Source organism: Cebus imitator, unplaced genomic scaffold (assembly GCF_001604975.1).
Source record: "Cebus imitator isolate Cc_AM_T3 unplaced genomic scaffold, Cebus_imitator-1.0 Scaffold83, whole genome shotgun sequence".
Taxonomy (NCBI): Eukaryota; Metazoa; Chordata; class Mammalia; order Primates; family Cebidae; genus Cebus; species Cebus imitator.
Window position 1 is genome coordinate 2,768,096 of NW_016107398.1, and position 21,139 is coordinate 2,789,234.

General features: G+C 44.0%; 1 protein-coding gene across 1 annotated transcript in view; it reads left to right on the top strand.

The window, feature by feature from the left end:
- The window catches only part of PRKCH (protein kinase C eta), a 245,035-nt gene that overhangs the window by 214,925 nt on the left and 8,971 nt on the right, over positions 1-21,139 (top strand). Inside the window, exons 11-12 of the mRNA XM_017533941.2 lie at positions 7,754-7,892; positions 8,575-8,763. Coding sequence (XP_017389430.1) covers positions 7,754-7,892; positions 8,575-8,763 — 328 coding nt within the window. The remainder of the gene's footprint in view (positions 1-7,753; positions 7,893-8,574; positions 8,764-21,139) is intronic.

The following is a 21,139-nucleotide window of genomic DNA, read 5'->3' on the forward strand; positions in this document are numbered from 1 at the left end:
AAATAACATTTAAAAATTATAAACATTTCCTTACATTTTTAGTCCTTCATAAAATTTTGGCAGCTTTCATAAAATTCTGTCATAGATATACCGTAATTTATTTAGCCATTCCATGACTGATATACAATTTAGCTTGTTTTCAAATTAGATATGATACAGCAACAAATATCTTTGTAAAATAAGATTCTTAAGTTTATACTCACAAGAGTATCACATCACATAGCAGAGATTGAGAATTTAACCTGAAAAGAATTTATTGGGTGATTCTGAATGTGCAAGGTTGATGTTTTCCTAATCTTTTTTGTTTGTTTGTTTATTTATTTATTTTTTAAAGATAGAGTCTCACTGTGTCACCCAGGCTGGAGTGCAGTGGTGTGATCACAGCTCACTGCAGGCTTGACCTCCAAGGCTCAAGTGATCCTCCTGCTTCAGCCTCCCAAAGTGCTGGGATTCAGGCGTAAGCCACTGCGCCCAGTCTTAATCCTTTTAAAGCTTACCTGGACCCACATGGAGGCAGAAGATTTGGGCTCCACTCTCTGATCACACAGCTCTGCTGCCCTACTCTGAGTATAATTTGTCACTCGTTTTTTTGTAGCCTCCGTGTAAAAAAGTCCAGGGATCTTGGCCTCAGGAGATCCTCTTTGCGAGGCTCGGTCCCAGGCTCTCTCCTCATTCCATTCCTTCTCCCAGGGTGAACTCATCCACACCCAAGTAATGACTCTCAAAATTATAGCTCTGATCCATCCTTCCCTTGACTTCTAGCCATGTGTATCCAGTTGCCTCTTAAGTATCTCCACTTGTATGTCTAAAAAAGTAGCTCAATCTGTCCAAAATAAATTCTGTGATCCAGAACCTGCTGATGCCTCCTTCTCTTTATCCCCTGTATCCTTCCATTACTAAATCCCACTGCTTTTTCCCAGTAGTTCTTGATACATCTGGTTCTCTTTACCTTCCCACCCTCCCTATACCAGGCCACCATCGTTTATCTCCTGGATACTCTAGTTGCTTCCCATACGATCTCATGTTCACTCTCAGCCCCTCTGATGTGTTCTTCATGTAGTAGCTGGCGTCTTGTAAAACTGAAAATCTAATGCCATCCTTCTCCTGAGTCAGACTTTTCTATGGGCTAAAGACTGAAATCCTCCCTGGTCCCTGCCTCATCTGGCCCCTACTCTCTCCTGTCTCCTTCACGCTCCCTCCTCTTGCCACCCAGGACTCCAGCCATGCTAGTCTTCATTTCTTGACTGAACCCCCTCACCTCTGTTCCTTCCACCTGAAATTCTCTTTACCCTCACTTTTCTTCCTCTCTGTCTCTCCACTTGGTGAATAATCTTCTCAGCTCAATTCAAATGTCACTTTGCTGAGAAGTCTCCCCCCGTGCTAGGTCAGGCCTTCCCATGATCTATTCCCATGTTTTCTCCTCATTGCATTCATCCCGGCTGATCATTGTAAATTTAGTGGTGTAACGATCTGTCTGCCTCTCCCACCAGACATTCACCCCCTTGTGGGTAGAGATGGTGCCCCTTCTGCTTACTATTGTATCCCGAGATCTTGGCATATGGCCAGGCTCATGGATGATGCTCAAAGAATGGTTGGGTGGGTGAAGGGATGGCTATCTTGTGTCAGGTGATGCATGAATGGCACTACTGTCTAACTCACAGTGAAACCAAATTTTAGGCTTTTGCTATTCAGTGACTTTTCAAAGGTCTTTTACCAATTTCATACAATTAGTCTTGCTTTGAAAAAAATTTAAGTATAAACCCAGACACGTGAAACACAAGCCAGTCCTAAGAGTTTTATTCTGAAATAAAGATCATAATCCATATTCCCTCTTTTGGCAGATGCCCCCTTTTCATACTTGCCTACATGCTACCTCCTCCTCCTTGGGGGAAAGTGGCACATGGTCTGCACATTTGACCACTGGAGAGATTTGCTGTGCACTCCCCTACCCCTGTATCCTCAAGTATTGTGTAAAATCTATTGAACTCTTTCTTTATGCAAAGCAAAACAAAACAAAACCTTTGCTTTGCAGTATTTTGGTTATGAATTTCATAGTAATATGCATACAACATCCCTCTATCATAGTGCCATCTTAAGATATTTATTTATTCTCTCAGATGGTTCTTGTTTCAATTAATGAAGTCCTTTAGGGAAACAATCTATCGGGAGGACTGACCAGTGACACCACTACATAGAAAGGATTGGGTCTGGTGTAGTAGGTCACAGGCTGGGGCCTTGGAGGTGAGCAAAAGTGAATTTGAGTACTGATTTAACCCCTGTCTAGGTATATGATCTTGGAGTACAGCCTACTTCATAGGGCTGTTCTGAGAATAAAATAAGATACATGGATAAAGCACTTAACGTTTGATTAACATTCAGTATGTGTTAGCCACTGACGACACTGTTATTATTCGCAAAAGCTTTTTTCCAGGTTTCCTGGACAGACAGACACATACCACGCCCAAATGAGCAATAAACAAATGGCAGTATACTGACAATCATCAATTGTGTATTTATGATAACTGGTATCAAAGTTGTACTTTATTCAAGAATTATCTCTTAGATTCAGATATTAAAATGTTTACAGATGAGATAGTTCACGTCTTGGGTTTGCTTCAAAATAATCTGATAAAGATGGATCAGGGAGGGAGGGAGTCAACGTAGAGAGGGAACATGCTGAGGTGTACACTGGCAACCGCCGAGGCTGTGTGATCGGTATGGGAGTTGTGTCATTCTCCGTGCTTTTTTCTGTGTTGAAAATTTCCCATCATACAAGTTCAAAAATATGTTAAAAATAGTTGATATAAATAGCCTCCTAGATTCATTCTTGTTCAAGGAGCCAGCTCTCAACTCACTTTCCTTTCTTTTGGAAGAGTAACTGATTCTAGTGATCTAAGCAGTAAGACTCGTCAATCTGTTTTATTACTCTCAGGATAGCTTACGGTGGAAACAAAATAAATCCAATTTCTGAATCTCCTTTGTCTTCAACCACTTGGGAATTCTCTCTGAACCTACTGTGGGCATTTTATGTAACCCTGATTACCCAGCAAGAACAATGTGGCTTTCAGGCAAGCACAGAGGATAAAATAACTTTCTACCCTTCTATGCTTGCATGACAAAAGCTGCACCTATTAAATACCGGTGCGCCATGAGCTAATGAATGGCGAGCTGGTAATTGTGTTTTTGGCCTTTTAGGATTTGAGCTTCTGCCCTGTATGAACTTGTAATTTTCATTGTATAGTCTTGTTAAGTTTAGCTGCTGAGTTATATGTTGGCATAGGAAGCAGAGACACTCCTAAGCCAAAAACTGACCTCTGCATATTTCAAACTAAAGTCAGGAGGCTTAGGGTGACTTCCTTTGCTTTTTTTAAAAAAAAAGGCATGATTTCCCTTTAGAGTGGAAGCTGACCATGACTGTAAATGGCTCTGTAATTTTTGGGTTTGTTTGAGTCACCCTCTCCATGTGCAGCTCTTGCGTTTGGATGCAGGCCAGCACAAGGATAAGTGTTCTTCTTGGTCCTCGTTGTTTAATAATTGCCCCTTCTAAACCACTTTCCTTTCTCCAGCTTCACCAAAGGGAAGAATTTAAATGTTGATTTCAGATTTCTTCTTTTCCCTCTGGAGTCTGTGTCTAACGGGTAAAACATGTAGCTTTTTATGTTTAAGTACTTTGGAGCAAAATTTGTGGAGTGTTCTTTTGTCCCCTAAAAATAAGACAGGCTCCTAGATGGCCAGGGCAGCTCCACTGCGGTCCATTTGAAATGCTTCTGTTTTCTTTTTGGTCAGCACCTCCTGCGAGGTCCATGCTGGAGCTGCTAAGAAGGAAGACAGGTGCACAGAGCCTTCGGGAATACAGTGCAGGGTGTGCTATCATAGAAGTATAAACTCGGGCACCCTAGGAGCAAAGTTGATATTGCTGTGACTGTCTGGGGACATCAGGACAGACTTCATAGAGAAGATATGAGATACTTGGGCTGAGGGCAGAACCGGTAGCCTGGAATTATGTTATATTCTTAATTGAACCCTCTTGGGATCCCAATTTGCATGATCTGTCTTGTTAATAGCACCTGGTGTGAAAACAGCCATGGTGTTTCCTTTACAGCTCATACAGTTCTGAGAATGCCTAAAATTAGATTGAAATCAGGATTAAGGTATATAACCTGCATTTGTGGCCTTGGGCATCCTGTGACCAGGATGAGTCACATCCTTGTGTTGCCCAGTTGTGTCTTCTGAGAGCTGCATTCCAAGACTTCCCCGTGCAGAGCTGATTGTCATAATTGACTGACAAAACTGATGGCCCAGAACTTTCTCTCCCTGCACGATTCCTGCTGCCCATGATAGCAGCTGAGTAATAAGCAGTCAGGCCTCTTACCTGGGACATTAGTCACAAGCTCTTAAGCAATTGTGGATCAACTATTGGACCGTTGTGGGTTTCTGTTAGCACTTGTTTCTGTTGCCCAAGAAGATCCTTTCCAAGACCTCAGCAGGCATGATGGCTTCGGGAAAATTCAGAAACTCAGTGACCTTGTTTGGAAATGTGAGTGAGAATATTCTGGGCTCAGGTCCACACAGGCCTGGCCTGTCAGGCTAGGACACAGTGTTGATAAAGCTGGGCTCACAGGCCTTATCCCCTGGGCCGTGCTGTCTCCTGGGGCTGCAGACTAGTGTATCTAACCTCAGCCAGGCACCTCGCTACTGTATGCGGCGGTCCCAGAGGAGCCAGGCAGCCAGGCCTTACAACACTTCCCAAGTCAGAAAAATGTGTAGAAGAAGAACTGAGAGTGGTGGCCTCGCTCACTGGACAGGATTATCCTCACCCCTGCTCCCGACCCGTGCTGCCACGATTACAGCCTCCTGTAGGTTAAATTGGCTGTGCTCATACTGTGGGTGTGTGGTGGGCCCAGGGGAGGAAGCAGCTTCCACACATCAGCCCACTGAAAACTGTCACTTATATGGGATGTGGGATTCTGCATAGAGGAGGGTTGATTTGGAGTCAGGGCTGGGTTTGGGTTAGAGACACAGAAAGCTTGCTTCACTGAAGTGGATGCACAGGTACTCAGCATGCCTTCGCCTTATGCCCCTGACACGCGGGGAAGCTGCTGCCCAGAGCAGAGAAGTCTGTTCTGTGTTCCATTGATCTGTGCCATGAAAGCTTTGCTGCTTTAACCACACTTACTGGGGATTCCTGAAATACTGGACTTGGTTTCTATTCCTGGCGTTTTCTAGTGGCCACTCCTTGTAAGACCTGCATGGCCAGGCCGTATCAACTCACAGGACATGGTGTAGAAACCAGTCACGCCAATTCTGTCATCACCGACCTCTAAGCCAGCGATGTGATCCAGGCTGGACAGAGACCAGCCTTTTTCCCTGGGCCATGCAGGCCAACAGACCTTGATTCTCACACTGAAGCAGGAAAATAGGAAAATAGAACCCTGACACAACCCATAGTGAATGTGACTTTCCAGAAAGAGCAGTCAGCTGCAGCCACTGTGAAGATGCCACAGCAAGGGGGTGAGGGGGGTTGGAGCTCCAGGCGGCCCAAAGCCATGGCAGCCTCCCATGATAGCAGTTAACCACAAAGCTCCAGGCCACCTAGCATCCCCCGCATGACCTGCAGCCTCTTCATCACTGATCAGCCCATGTGGGTTGCCTCTGAGCATATTATTCCTTTAAAAATCAAAGTGTAAATATCTCACCCAAAAGGTCAAGCTGCAGCTCTGTCCCATCTAGACTGTGCCTGTGAGGCTGGCAATGCCACCCTCCCTCTATAACAGTGCCCTGGGCTATGGGTGGCGACAGGAGAACCAAGTGCTTATGCTGGGAAGAAGGCTGTTGTAGGAGAGCACTGCCTTTTATTTACAGACAGCTTTATCAGTACACAGCCACGTTCCTGACCGACCTTGAGGACGCTTTACCAAACAATCCTACTGCTGAATATTCACTCCCTTCGCTTGAATTTGCTCTTAGGGATTGGAGAAGGGATGGAAAATGCTTTGGCCTGGAGTCTCCATAATCTACTAGGCTTCTTGTGCACCTGGGGTACCCACAAACAAACCCTGTTCTCACTCTGGATTTCCTTTTCCTGATTAACATCTCCGTAAACCTACTGGATTTCAGACAGAAACCCAGGAGCCATCATTTCTGCTGCTTCTCTCTGTCCATTTCTAAGTGGTTATCAAGCCATATTACTGATTTTGCTTTCACTGAAGCCCTTCATCCTTTCCCCTAACTGACTCTTTATTTTCCATTCCATTCATCACCTTCTTGGTTCAGGTCTTAACATCTCTTCCCTGGACAGTTTCAGCCTCCCCACAGTGATCTTTTCTTGTCCAGCCAGGAATCTGTTACTCCCTTAATTAGGGAGAGTCAGTAAGTTCCTTTTGCCTGATATCTAAAAATCAAAATTCCATAGTGTGGCACTCAGGATCCTTCATGGTTTGGACTTAACTTTCCTCTGTAGCCCTGAGATTTTTTCATGGCCCCAGTGATCCTGTGTCCTCTGCTGCCTGCCCCTCAGCCTCCTCCACCATACCGAGGGTTCTCTGAGCCCACCTGCTCAACCACACCACTGGGCTTGCTGCTGTGCCCCTGCTCCTTCTGCCTGCTCATGGCGGCCTTCCCACTCCCCCTTCCCTGCTTAGGAGACTCTGACTCATGCTTTCCGACCCAGCTCAATTTCTGCTTCTGCTGTGAGGCCATCTCTCTCTCCTCCCACTGGAAGGAATTGTTCTGTCTTATGTTTCTGCCATAGCACTTGGTTCATACCTTCATCACGCCATGAGGACCGTACAGCAATTGGTGTGTTTCCCCTCCCTGTCTATCCTGTCCATAAATGTGTGTGTATCTGTCTATATATAAAATATGTATCTATTTGTTTTACACACACACACAACAAACAAACAAAAAAACCCAATTATTTCTTCCTTCTCTTTTGTTTTTTGAGACAGGGTCTCACCCTGTCGCCTGGGCTGGAGTGCAGCAGTGCACTCTCAGCTCACTGTAGCCTCAAACTCCTGGGCTCAAGCGATCCTCCCACTTTAGCCTCCCAAGTAGGTGAGACTACATGCCCCACTAGTTTTTGTTTCGTATTTTCTGTAGAGATGGGATTTCACCATGTTGCCCAGGCTAGTCTCAAACTCCTGAGCTCGGTCAGTCTGCCTGCCTCAGCCTCCCAAAGTGTTGGGATTTCGGGCACCCAGCTGACAAGTATTTCCTAAGTACACTATGCCAGGAATAATGGTGAACCGCATAAACACAATCCCTGCCATCATGGAGCTTCTAGCCTAGCATATATTTGTCTCCCATTATACTGTGAGTCCCTTGCAGACGAAGATTAGCTGTGCTCCTAGTGCCATTCACCACCACCGGCACACAGTGGCCACCTCCCCTATGGGTGTTCACTCTGACTCTAATGGGTAGAGATGAGTGCTAGAGTGGAGGATGGGGGAGAGCCTGAGTACAAGGTCAGTGGAAAGCCCAGAAAAGCCACATTCTGCCCTCAGTTTTTAAAGGCCAGCCTTCATTTTCCTGTGGTTAGCCCATTCTTGTGGACCCATCATCTTGGTGCCATGAGGCGAGTTCTGAGACTTGATCTAAATTCATCCAGATAGCACAGAGAAGTTTGTTCCTTTTGAAGTGTGTGCAGGAAGCTCACATGGCTGCACGTGGCCACTGTGGTCTGAGTGCCCATCCTGAGAGGTGGGTGGTTCGGGGTCTGGCTGCCCTATCTCTTGCTACTCTTTGTATCTTTCAGAGATCTGAAACTGGACAACGTCCTGTTGGACCATGAGGGTCACTGTAAACTGGCAGACTTTGGAATGTGCAAGGAGGGGATTTGCAATGGTGTCACCACGGCCACATTCTGTGGCACGCCAGACTATATTGCTCCAGAGGTGAGTGCAGCTGCTTGATACAGCTCTGAAATCTGAGCTCTCCAGTAACTCTGACCAGAAATGCCACTGGCTGCTTTTATGTGCTGCAGCCTTGTGGCAGCATTGAAAGCCGACACCTCCAGACTCATTTATGGTTCACTAGGTGAATGATGGCTGAAAATGGCCTAAGTCCCTCTAATAAGAATTTGAGTTAAAAAAAATGTTTTTGTAAACTTTGCAGTTGCTTTGGGCTTTAGCCCTAAATGAAGACAAAGTATGTGCCATTCATGGCTATTTATTTTCCTCTTTATCTCTACTTAGTGATTTAATTCCAGCATCATTTAGCAGAACTAAAGAAAGGCTCTTGAATCCTTGAAATCTTCCCATATGAGTGAGTGAACCCAGTCTCCTTTTTTTTCCACACGTATATTTCCAGAACCCTTCTGTCTTGAGATCTACACAAGCCCATCACTGTGACCCAATCAGGCCATAAATGTTTGCTCACTTAGATGAGAAAGCATCTCTGAGTAGACCTCAGGGAAAACAGACCAGTCTGTCAAAATGGAATGAAATATGCGTGCCAGCACAGGAGACTTTTTAAAAAAAATCTGATATTTCCTAATGCACAATTTCCCTAGTTATGAAGAACATATTTGTTAATCCAGTGTATGAAGCACCTTCTCACGCTGCCCCCTTTGCACAGATCCTCCAGGAAATGCTGTACGGGCCTGCAGTAGACTGGTGGGCAATGGGCGTGTTGCTCTATGAGATGCTCTGTGGTCATGCGCCCTTTGAGGCAGAGAACGAAGATGACCTCTTTGAGGCCATACTGAATGACGAGGTGGTCTACCCTACCTGGCTCCATGAAGATGCCACAGGGATCCTGAAATCTGTAAGTTTGGCTTACCCAGCCACCTTCTGATCTGTTGCAAACCAGCTTGATCTATGTGCCTCTTGTGTCTTTTCAATACTTCCTACCAGTAAACCACCAGCTCTAACTAAAATTTGTCTTCTAATCTAAAGAATCAAAGAACTGGAGTTTTCTCAAGCTGTTACTCTCTCTTATGCAATAGACCCTGTCTTATGCAATAGCTATTTTGGGGCCAATTTCGATAGCCCTCGATAAATTTGTTTGCCGTATAACAAGTATTTCTAGCACTTCGTCACTTTAGCTGAAGGGAGGTGATGTTTCCCCTTCATACAGTCAGGCTGCACCAGAGTTTTGGGTCAAGTGAATCCAGCCTGTTATTATATCAATTGTGTTTCTGTTGGCCTGTCCAAGGAGCAGGATGAAGGGGCCTTTCTCTTAGGGCTGGGAGAGGAGAAAGTAGGTTTTCCAAACCTCTGCAGATCTCTTCTGCCTCCATGTCATCCTTATGCAAGCCACGTGCCACGCCCAGGCTGCCCAGCAATGTTGTAATGGGTCATGTTGAGAAAGTCTTTCTGTGTGTGCACTTAAGGCACTGTGCCGGATGCCTGCTTTTGAATTGAGGAAAAAATATGGGTTGGACGCCTTTATGTTGAAAATAAAGTACATGTAATTTGGGTCAGTTCTGTAACCACATTAGTTGAGTTCCAAAATAACGTATTTTCACCTACTATATGCAGAGGAGATACAAAGACAAATAATAGATCCATTTGTCGAGGAGGGAGAAATCAGAACAATCTATATTCTGTTGGATAGTATCTATGGCATAAGAATTACTATCCTTGAGTTACACCCTTCCAGTAATTTTAGACAAAAGCTAAATATGAGAAATATTTGCTATCTTGTTGAAAGACTTGTTTGTCTTTAGAAACCTCTAGTCCTATAATCAGTGCCATTTCAAGGACATTTTGTATGTGGGTCACTGTACACTGGGGCTGAAGGCTTGACTGTCCCTGAGAATCCTCCACAATACTAAAAGGGAAATAATCACAGAAATCCTTCTGAGGCAAACATTATCAAAGTGAATCATAACTCATAACACGATTCTCAAGCTGAGGTGCCAGCACCCTCCTGAAATTGAACTAATCTCACAGAAATAAAAGCACAGTACTTTGGGATTCTACCAAATATCTCCTCTCTCACATGTTTTTGTAAGAACAGCTCATTTGTTATATTAGTAGAAATTTTAGATCGAGGAAATCATAACTATGGGCTTTTATAATTTTATGGAAAAAAAGAGTCATAGAGAAGGACTTGTCTTCATGGATTTGTGCCATGAAGTTTCTTAACTTCCTGAAGGGAAATGTACTCACCTAGGTTGGCTGCAGCCAATTTTGATAACATAAACCGCGATAACACAGCCTCACCGTGCTGCAGATGGAAGCGGACTTTGCATGATCACCTTCCTACTTCCACAGCCCAGAACCTGGTGTTTTGAGATTCCCACAGCATGCCAGCCTTCATCATACTAATGGTTTTCCATGCTGCACATATTTAATTCAATTACTGTACCTGATTTAGTAGTTTTAATATTTAGAGGAAGGACCCCAGAGTTCGTAATTATTTATGGCTTGAAATGAAAATACTATTTCAAGCCATAAAGCAATGCCTGTGGTCAGCATTGGTGTATAAAGGTCACTAGGCTTGATACCATGAAGAGTAGGAAATAAAAGTCAATTCACGCCTCAGGAAATTTTTATATTCTCTAATATAAATGCTGGATTAGCAATCCAGATCAGTGTTTCTCTGATAAATACCCTATACCTTTTGAATCTAGGTCTAGTAGGACTCTTAAGAGGTCACATCACCTTTTGAGTTGGACATTCCTTATTCTTTGTCTTTACATTTTTAGAAGTTTTCAGCCTCATTCTAGTGTTTCAGAGTCCTCTTGAGAGAGTTCTTTCCAACTAAATCTGAAACTAGGTATCATCCCTTTATCCTAGAACCTAGGACAAGTACTAGCAAGGTTAAGATTCATATGGAATGTTTAAGACTGTTTCTTTTTAACCAGATAAGCTCAATTACTTCAATCTATATCTTTTATGTAAATATGAATATTTTTTGTAACAAGCACATATATTGTCCAGTAATCGCCTCCATGGTCTTTCCTCGGAGACGAAACAGCCTCTGGTGCCTAAGGAGACTCGCATCCAGTGGAGACTGAGTTGTTCTCTCCTTGCAGGCTCACTTTTGGGAAGCTACGAGTCCTTTCACTTCTCTTTATTTCAGCTCCATTCTCATGCCAGCTGCTCTGCTGGATGAAGGCAGCAGCTGCGATTGTTACATACCTTGTGTCTAGCACTCATTTTCCTGAATGACACTCGACGTTCTCTCTGGGTGTCTCCCACATAGGAAGGAGCAGGGGCTCTGGGCTCACAGTGCCAGGCCTGCCTCCCAGCCCTGTTACCTTCCAGTTGAGTGACCTTGGTGAGCCTCTATGCCTCTCTGAATCTCAACGTCCTTGCTTGTAAAATACAGGTAGTAAAATCCATACCACAGGGTGATTATTTGGATTACGTGAAATAACATAGGTAAACTTCCTGGTCACATAATAAGCATTCTGTTTCTTCCTCCTTCAAGGCATATACCTTCAATGTAATTTTCTGAAAAACACTTGAATGTTGTCAGATAAAATTACTTAAAAAAATTCACTAAGAGGATTTCTGGGGATTTTTTTTTTTTTTTTTGCACATTTTACTCTCTATGCCTAAAAACAAGAAGCTTAAGTGGTATAGATGAGAACATTCAGCTAGGCTTTACAGGGGACTAACACATTTAAATAGAAATGTGATCAAAGAGAAGAAAGAAGTGTTCAGAGCATTCAAGACTTGGGGAGAGACACTGAGGAGGGAAAGGCATCAGAATGGGGTTGGTTAAGAACCTGCCTCCAGAGCAGAGCTGTTTGAGGCAGATCTTGGCTCTTTGACTATAGGCTGTGTGACCTTAGGCAAATGGCATAATTCTTGCATGCCTCAGTTTTCTCTCCATTTCCTTGGGCAAATGGCATAATACTTGCATGCCTCAGCAGGTGGGGTATCCAACCTACAGGGCTACTGTGTGGTTGGCACAAGATAACATGTGTGGGTGCCTGAAGCAGTGTTTGGCACAGGGTGCGTGCCCAGGAAGTGTCCTGTACTGTTACTGCCATGAGCTGCATGCATGAAATGATTTTCTTAGACTCTGCCCTTATCTCCGAAAAAGTGTTACTTTGTCATATCAGGAAGGAGGGTTCAAGAGAGCAAGGTGTGCTATGCAAACCACTCAGGCTGCTTTCTGGCTCTAATTGCAATTTGATTTAATTAGGCCGATATAGTTATTTTACTGCCGGAAGAAAACTTAGAGATTGTCCATTCCAACCCCCTCATTTTATAGATGAGGAAACCATGAGGCACTGAGAAATTATGACTCATCAAAGGCCATTTGACATGTTACTTAAATCAGTTGGGGTCTTTGTGCACTGCTGATGAGGATGAAAATGGTGTGGATAATGGTATGGTGGGAGGTTCTTCAAAAAATTAAACAGAATTACCATATGATCTAGCACTTCTACTTCCAGAAATTTGCCCAAAAGAATTGAAAGTGGGAACGCTAATAGATATTTGGACACCCATGTTCATAGCAGCATTACTTACAATAGCTCAAAAGTGGAAGCAACCCAAGTGTCCCTCAACAGATGAATAGATAAATAAGATGTGGCACATGCACTCTGAATAAGCATTCATTTGGTTGCACAGGGCCAGATCAAGGTATACCGTGTTCTTTACCAATATTGACTTGACGCCTTCTTCCAGAATTTTGTGACCACCTAAGATGAGGCATTCTGGGAGCTTGGTGACTTCAAGAGTTCCTAATGTGAACAGTTGAATCCATTGGATGGTGTTTTGCATCGTTCTAAAAACAGTAGAGAAATCATGAGTGCTAAGTTTTGAACTGTAATTATTTGTCTTTGCCCTTAATTTTATAGAGCTTTGTGACCATGAGACGCATAAACACAGAATTGTAGAGCTGGAAATAGTTTAAAAATATTTTGTCCAAATCTCTGGTTTACAGATAGGAAACTGAGGCCCAGAGAGCTGAAGGGACTTTACATATTAGAAAGGAAAGAACACACCCTAGACCTCATTTGACTTCTGCCACTGGTTTTCAGTCTGTAAAGGTGTGATAAAAACACCTACAGTACCCACTTCAAATAAGGCAATATACATGAAAGCGTTTTCCAAGTGGAATGCACAATACGAGAATAAGTGATTAGTATTGCTAACTTTTGATGAGTAATTTCACAACACTCTTAGAGTTGTCATTATCCTCATCTTCTCCTTGAACAATTCAACAATATCATCAAGGTTATTAAGTACTTAATTTTACACAAGGCTGTTGTAGGCATTTATTCCTAAGGAAATTGTATTCTTGTTTTTCCAGGAGCTTTTAAATCTTGAGCAAAGACACGTAGATGGGGTATAAATGGCCAAATAGATATTGACCTGTTTGTTTATGTAATAGGCTTATATCAGCGCATACGTGCATAGCAGGCAGGGGTTCTGCAATGCTCAGATTCTGTGCGAGGTGCCAGGGATCCAGTGATGAGCAATGAAAACACGATCCTGCTCTTGTGGAATTTTCAGTCCATTGGGGTGGGGAAGGAGAAAGAAACTTTAAAGAACAATTATACATTAACTATGTATTTACAATTTAATGAGAAAAATAAAAATCCAAGGTTTTTGAAAGCATTTAGCAGGCATATCTAATGTGATCTGGGCCACCAAAGGAGGCCTTCTGGAGGAGATGACATTTAATAAGGGCTGGAGAGAAATTAGGCTTGAAAGTGTGCGAAGGTCTTCAGAAGGGAGCAGTGCATTTGAGTAGCTCAATGGCAGGCTGGCTGGAGTGTAGTAAGCAAAGGGGTGGGGCGAGGGGAACGGCAGGGGAGGAGGCTGAGGAAACAGTGAGAGCCCGAAGAACGTCCTTGGCCACACGCAGGACTCTGGACTATCCAACGTGCCAACGTAAGTCTCTGAAGAATTCCAAGCAAGCATGAGTGATACAATCACTGCTTCATGTGTAAAAGATCACCCTGGCTATTGTATAAAGAGTGGATGAATAGACTGAAGTATTTACTGATGAAATGATTTCTGGGATTTCTTTCAAAATAATCCAGGAGTTGTGGTGAGGAACAGATGAAACAAGATTGGGTGTGTGTCAGTAACCATCAAGGCTGTGTGTTGAGTAAATGAGGGTCTGTATTACTGTTGTCTAAAATGTCCACAATGGAAAAGTTTTTAAACCCACCGTATAAATGAATATCTTTTTTTTTTTTTTTTTTTTGAGACGGAGTTTCGCTCTTGTTACCCAGGCTGGAGTGCAATGGCGCGATCTCGGCTCACCGCAACCTCCGCCTCCTGGGTTCAGGCAATTCTCCTGCCTCAGCCTCCTGAGTAGCTGGGACTACAGGCACGTGCCACCATGCCCAGCTAATTTTTTGTATTTTTAGTAGAGACGGGGTTTCACCATGTTGACCAGGATGGTCTCGATCTCTTGACCTCGTGATCCGCCCGCCTCGGCCTCCCACAGCGCTGGGATTACAGGCGTGAGCCACCGCGCCCGGCACGAATATCTTATACAAACAAGCTCAGCGTGTGTGTATGAAGAAATATTTCTTGCCTGTATAGAAAAAGTGACCTCCATCTTCACAAATGAAGGGAAATAGTTTACAACACAAATATACAGAAAGAGCAAATGATGTGAGCCACATACAAGCTCTTGCCTGTGGATCCGGCCACATCTCTTAAATCCAAGTGACAGTCTCAGGTTCCTGGCCCAGGAGTCTGAGTCACCCTGATGATTTTTTTTGCCACAGACAAAATTAACCAGTGGTTTTAGCACAACTCATTTCTTGAGCGCCACTGAAGAGTTTTTATGCCTTCTTAAGAAGTATCCTTCAACCCCCAGGGTAGTAACAAAGGGTACCCCAAAGAAGCATTTTTAACAGAAAAGAGACCCAGGAAGGAGAGAACCCTCATTGTTGGACTTTGCCCCATGCTGCTCCTTGGGGCTCTGGGAGATCCTTTCCCACCCAGCTGGATCTGCCCTTTCCCACGGAGAGGCAGTAAGAGTTCAGATCTCCAAGCCAGCCCTTCTCAATGCCTCTCTCTACTAGCTTAGTGTGGGGGCCATCTTTCTATGGCTTCCTGAGATCAAGATTTTCTGATGATCTCTTTTTGGGACTGTATGTTCTGAATTGTTCCTATAGTTGGTGTCTACTGGATATTTTGTCTGCCTTTTTTTTTTTCCTTTAATAGAGAAAGCTTGTTGAATTCCCTGTGACCTTTTTAAATGGAAGGTATTATTATTATTCTGTATCTGGGGAAACTGTTCAGACACCTGTTTATGTTACATACCACAGTGATACAAACGTTAAAGACCTCAAGGCTTCATCCAGCATGATGTCAGCGAGTGCCTACATGCAGGGTTGGGGAGGGTGTGTCCTGTCCAGCATTCCTCTAAAAGTATGTGATTGGCAAGGCAGGCTCCAGCATTTTCTGACCCCTAATCTAACATTACTGTCCCCAAGGGCCCTCCCTGTCGTCACCTTTACCACTGCCCTCTCTACCCACAATACCCCCAAGGTTGTGGGCTTGTGAGTTCTTTGTGTATAGCTGTTCAAACATTTCACATAGACGTGGGTAGTGGACAAAGGACTTACTTGTGAGAACATTTCCCATGGCACTCAGAATCAGTGGATGTGGGGGTAGAGCGCACACACCAGTGTTTAGCCCAGGATTTCTACTTGAAAAGAAATTCCCAAATCATTAACCGGTAATCTCACATCTAACAGTAACTTTATGTGCACCCAAATAAGCACACTGGAAAGACCATTTTTCTTGCTTCCGTTTCTGGCTATCTCATCTCTGCTTCAGATGTTTCTGTTCAATACTTAACATGTGTGTGCCCTAAAAGCAGCCTCACCTGCGACTTGCAGAGAATGGAGTATTCAGACTGGCAGGATCCTCAGAAGTTAACACGAAAAAGGCCTATGACAACACACACATTTGTGTAAAGAAAAAATAAAAGGCATTCCAGCTGTTATTTCTTATTATTTTTTTTTTTACTTGGTTTGGGAATATATACTACCTTTTTTCTAGTGTCACCATGTCATCAGGTATCTTAGGCTGGCACTAAATTATCCCAAAATGCTGATAGCAGTGAGACAAAAGAAAGTCTATTGTCTATTGTTTGCTTAGGGCTTCTGAGGTTCCACTAAGTTTTGCCCTCGTCTAGGTCCAGAAAGGCTTGGGGCAGTCCCAGGCAAATCCAGAGCTGAGGAAGCTAAGCTGATGCCTTGTCTCGGAGGTTAGTGCTCCTTTGCTAATCATCTCCAGCGAGAAATCACGTGGCTCAGGGTCTATTCAGGTGAAGTCGGCAGACTTGTCTTTGAGCTCACACAGGTGGCTGGGGTAAATAAGTGCTGAAAGGAGCTGGGTGCGTTCTCCCGAGTCACCTTTGTCGACTCTGGAAGCACTGTAAACTTGGCATCAGAAGGAGATTATAAAGTGCTTTTGTTCCTAAGCTTTGTAGAAATTAAAGTGTGTATGCGTGTGGGTTTCTCTGTCATCCAGCCTCTCAGATTCCATCATCCAAGCATTGTCTGCAGGAATCCTACTTGCCTCTATGCACAAAGGAGGGAGAACCAAAGTGAATTCGGGGACCCTCCTTTAGCCCTGAGTGTTGTCCCACGTCTGTCACCAGGCAGTGAATTCCAGGAGCATTGACTGTCTTCCTCTCCATTTCCCTACTCCCCTCCTGGGAGAGGCTGGAATGCTCAAGGAAGCCACCAAAGGTGGGCAGCCAGGAGAAGGCTGGGGAAGAGGAGGGAAAAATGGGACCTGAGTAACACGGAGGATCCAACCCAGATCATTAGGGCTGATTTTTCAAACACTGTTATGGGGAAATCCAAAAGAAAGTTATCAAAACATCCTTTAGTAAGAGGAGTGGTTAACATGCAGCCTGCAGTCTGTTGCCAAGGCTGGAATGCCGGCATGAGGACAGGAAGCTGCCCCACAGGCCTCTTAGAAACCCCTAGTGAGGTTAACACCTTTCAGAAAATGAACCATTTGCTCACAGATCAAGGCTGGCGTCTGCAGGAAACAGAAAACCACTGCTCTTCCCAGAGATTTTGTATTTGGGTCTTTTAAAATCATATAATTTTTATTAAAGTTCTTGTTCTCTACTTCTTTTTCCCTCATTAGATTGTAAGTTTCCTAAGGTTGGAGGTCCTAACATTTTATTTGTAAATAGCAGTGTGAAGGTTTTTTTTTTCTTTCTTTACTTTTTAAGAGTACTCATGCTACGTGTCTCATTGATCTCCATCTCTGCCAGGAAGATAAAGATGTCAAAGCTTTTGTAAAATGGCCATGGAAACCTCCTATGTGGAGATTTGTTAGCTAATGTCTGTGGGTCAGAAAAGCTTTTTGTTTCAAGTTAGAAAAACTGTTAACAAAAGTAGTTGACTTTGTTGTTTTTGTTTGTTTGTCCTTGCCAACTATCAAAGATCAATAATTTTGGGCCGTCGATCATTAGATTTGGTTTGGATGCCAAAGATAATGCATATCCAGGATAAAGAAGGGTGGCTGAGTGATGTGGCTCACACCTGTAATCCTAGCACTTTGGGAGGCCAAGGCAGGCGGATCATGAGGTCAAGAGGTGGAGACTATCCTGGCCAACACAGTGAAACCCTGTCTCTACTAAAAATACAAAAATTAGCTGGGTGTGGTTGCACGCGCCTGTAGTCCCAGCTACTCGGCAGGCTGAGGCAGGAGAATCACTTGAACCCGGGAGGCGGAGGTTGCAGTGAGCCAAGATCACGCCACTGCACTCCAGCCTGGTGACAGAGGAAGACTCCATCTCAAAAAAAAAAAAAAAGAGAAGGGTACTGGCCTCAGTTTCATCAGAGGAGAATAAAGGACATTGTATAGTCCCCACTAAAGAATCTTTATTTAGCACTCACTCGTCTTCAGTAGCTACACTTGGGGAATCATACCTGGAAAAAACAGTATAGCTTGGGCATGTCGAGTAGCAGCAGCTTTTTCTTAACCCTGGGAAGTCATTGGAGAGCAGTGAAGTCCGTCCTGTCAGTCAGAGCTGCTCGAGACTGGTTTTTCAGGGATAAAGGCATGTTGTCTAACACAAGCATTGGCGCGGCTGCATGCCCTTGGGTTTCCATCTCTGAGACTCACCTCTAACCTTTACCTACGTTTAACCAACAGTGTCCCATGACCTGAGTGAAGATACAGGGAAGCAAGAGTGTTCATAAAACACAGGAAAGGCGGGGCGTTGGGAGCCTTGGAAAGGAATTGAGTATGTGCTCATGAAAGGCTGCTGAATTCCAGTCACAGACAGCATGAAAAACACAGCCAGCAAACCCACCACAGATTTGAGCACTGTCCCTGTCCTGCTACAGGAATGGTACAGGGCATTTACCATCATGAGTTTCATTAGGTGAAAATAAGGTACACTGTGTAGTGTGTCTCTAGAGATATCTTACAGAATATTCTGATGCTGATCAGTTATTTAACCTGCCAGATAAGGCACCGATCCACCAGCCTTCTCAAAGACACCCACATGCCCGCTTCCTCCATCACTGGCTCAGGGAGATCAGCTTAAGCAAGTTTATTTCACTTAATTTTTTTCTAGAGAAAAGCCCATCTCAGACTCAAGGAAAACAGAGCATCTGCAGCTGAGAGAAATACAGTCTTCAAAATGCCAGCTTTTTTTTTTTCCACCCAGAGTTTTTAGTGATAAATGCAAAAAGAGAAGAAAGAAAAGAGTCCCTTGACATGGGCACAGACTGTAGAGGCTGCTGGTGTGGCCACCCACCTGACGCTGGACAGGCCAGGCCGGCTCTGCTTCAGGTGTTTTCAGTGACACTCCTGTTCCTGCCAGGAAGCCCTCTCATCACTTAATCGTATTGAGTATTACAACCACATTATACGTTCTAATTTTTCTTGTAGTATACTTAAATATGCTTCCTTTAACTTCCACTCCCTGAACTTACTTCTCCCTGAACTTATTTCTCATCTAATCCCTCTTCTGGCTGACAGCTCTTCAAATATTTGAAAATATTAAGTTTCCTTCTATCTTTTCTTCTCCAGCATAAAGACTCTCAGTAGTTTGAAATAAAACCAGGTGGTCAGGCTGAAGAATGCCTCAGATTTTTTCCAGGCCTGTTACTTTTCTCTCCCTTCTCTTAGCACCTGCACTGTGTGTACTTCTCAGCCCTTCTCCGTCCATAGAATCAGAAGAAAGAGAATGGCACATGAGCCAGCAAGGAAGTACAACATAAGGAAACACAGAGTGCTGTGAATTCTCATCAGGTGAAGTCCTGAGTATCGTTTAATAGGAGAAAATAAAGCAAACTGTGTAGTGTATTCTCCTCACCTGTCAGTCCAAGTATCTTAACCCAGAGTCCAAATAAGAAGATTGGTAGCCTCAAGAGGAGATCTAGCATAGTGACTGAGAGCAGAGACCTGAGTTCAAATCCTGACTCTAGCATCCCAAACTGTGTGGCAGGTGACAGGTGGGTCTGCCTCTCAGTTTCCTGATCTTTAAAATGGGAATAATAACCACAGTTGCCGTGAGGATTATATACAATGAATTTGGAACACTTAATACCTAGTGCAACAAAAGAGTATGCAGCATACATATACAGTAGTAATGGCTACCGCCTCTTAAGCTGTGACTTGTATCAAACTGTATCATCCTCTACTCTCTCTACTCCTGCAGCTGCCACCTTCTCAAACCGGTGTGCAGGTTGCTAGTTCCAGCCCCTCCCAACACGTCCCATCCAGATCCAATCTGAGCAGGCTAGAGCACCTCACCTTCTCTTGGCTTGTCCAGTGTTCCATAGCAGCACGATTCTGTATAAGAACCTGGACTTGGGAAGATTACAGTTTGTTTCCCCAGAGTGATTCTGGAAATCTATTGTCTGTCCTTTTCACCCTACCAAGCCCCATCCCACTCCCACTCCCAGTGGACTGTCATCAGTGCCATCTTACGTTTAAATGTCTGCTCTGCCTTCTCCTATCAATGCCAGGTCCAAGCCTGGTGTCTCTCCCGTCCTGTGCAGCCACATCCCTGCATGACCACTGCTTTGAGCTGGAGCTTTGTGCCTAGCAAAGAGTGTCTTCCCAACAGCTGGCAGGAGGGGTATGAAAGGAGAAGATTGGTCTTCGTAACTGGATCAGACTCTGCATGCACCAGTAGCATCCTTCATATGGACACGTGCCTGCAACACACATGCATGGCGTGCTTCTCATCAGCCCCAGGCGGCCATTAGGCTCTACGCCCATGGCAAGGTTGGGCGTCATGGCTGTGAACCATACTCTGTTCTGTGTCCTGTGCTCTTTCTCTGCTCTTTCTCCCCAGGACTCTCTTTAGAGCCATAAAATGCCTTCTCCCCATTTAGGAGCATCGCTCTGGAATATTGGCAGGAAGGTTCTGCGGCATGGTTTCCTTCCCTTCTAACTTGCCAGCATTTGCTGCTAACTCTCTCTCTGCCCTTTGTTTAAGGTCTGAAATTGAATGAAAGGAGAAGGTCATTTTGTTTGCCCAACAGCCAAATCCAACCATTAGGTAGAAAAGACAGTGTTCTCTGGCTCCTGGAAGAAAATCTTATTAGACTAATTGCTTTATTTATATAACTTCTTCTCTTGCTATGAAATCAAACAGATTTTGAAAGAAGAAAAAAATACTTGTAGCCATTATTTACATTTTAGTGAATTTGAAAGTACGTTTGGGCCCAGTAATTTCAAGACTCATAATGACACAGGATTATTTTAAATTCCATAATCTGGAACATCCAACAACTCAAAATTGAAGCTGCCTCATGTGTAGCACAGCCCACAAGATGTGATAAGCACTGTACCTGACACCAGATTTGCAAAGACATCGCTCCACTGCACTCCTCTTGCTGCATTTAGTATCTCTGTTCTGTTGTTAATGTAGCTACAATTACACATTAAAACCTATTGTTTGTAGGTCGAGTGCAGTGGCTCACATCTGTAATCGCAGCTCTTTGGGAAGCTGAGGCGGGCAGATCACTTGAGGTCAGGAGTTCAAAACCATCCTGGCCAACATGGTGAAACCCCGTGTCTACTAAAAATACAAAAATTAGCTGGGCATAGTGGCACATGCCTGTAATTCCAGCTACTCGGGAGGCTGAGGCAAGAGAATCACTTGAACCTGGGAGGGGGAGGTTGCAGTGAGCTGAGATTGTGCACCATTGCACTGCTATTTTTTGTATTCTCATTTTAAGATTGTCTTAGAAAAGGTTTGCTGTCAAAAAAAA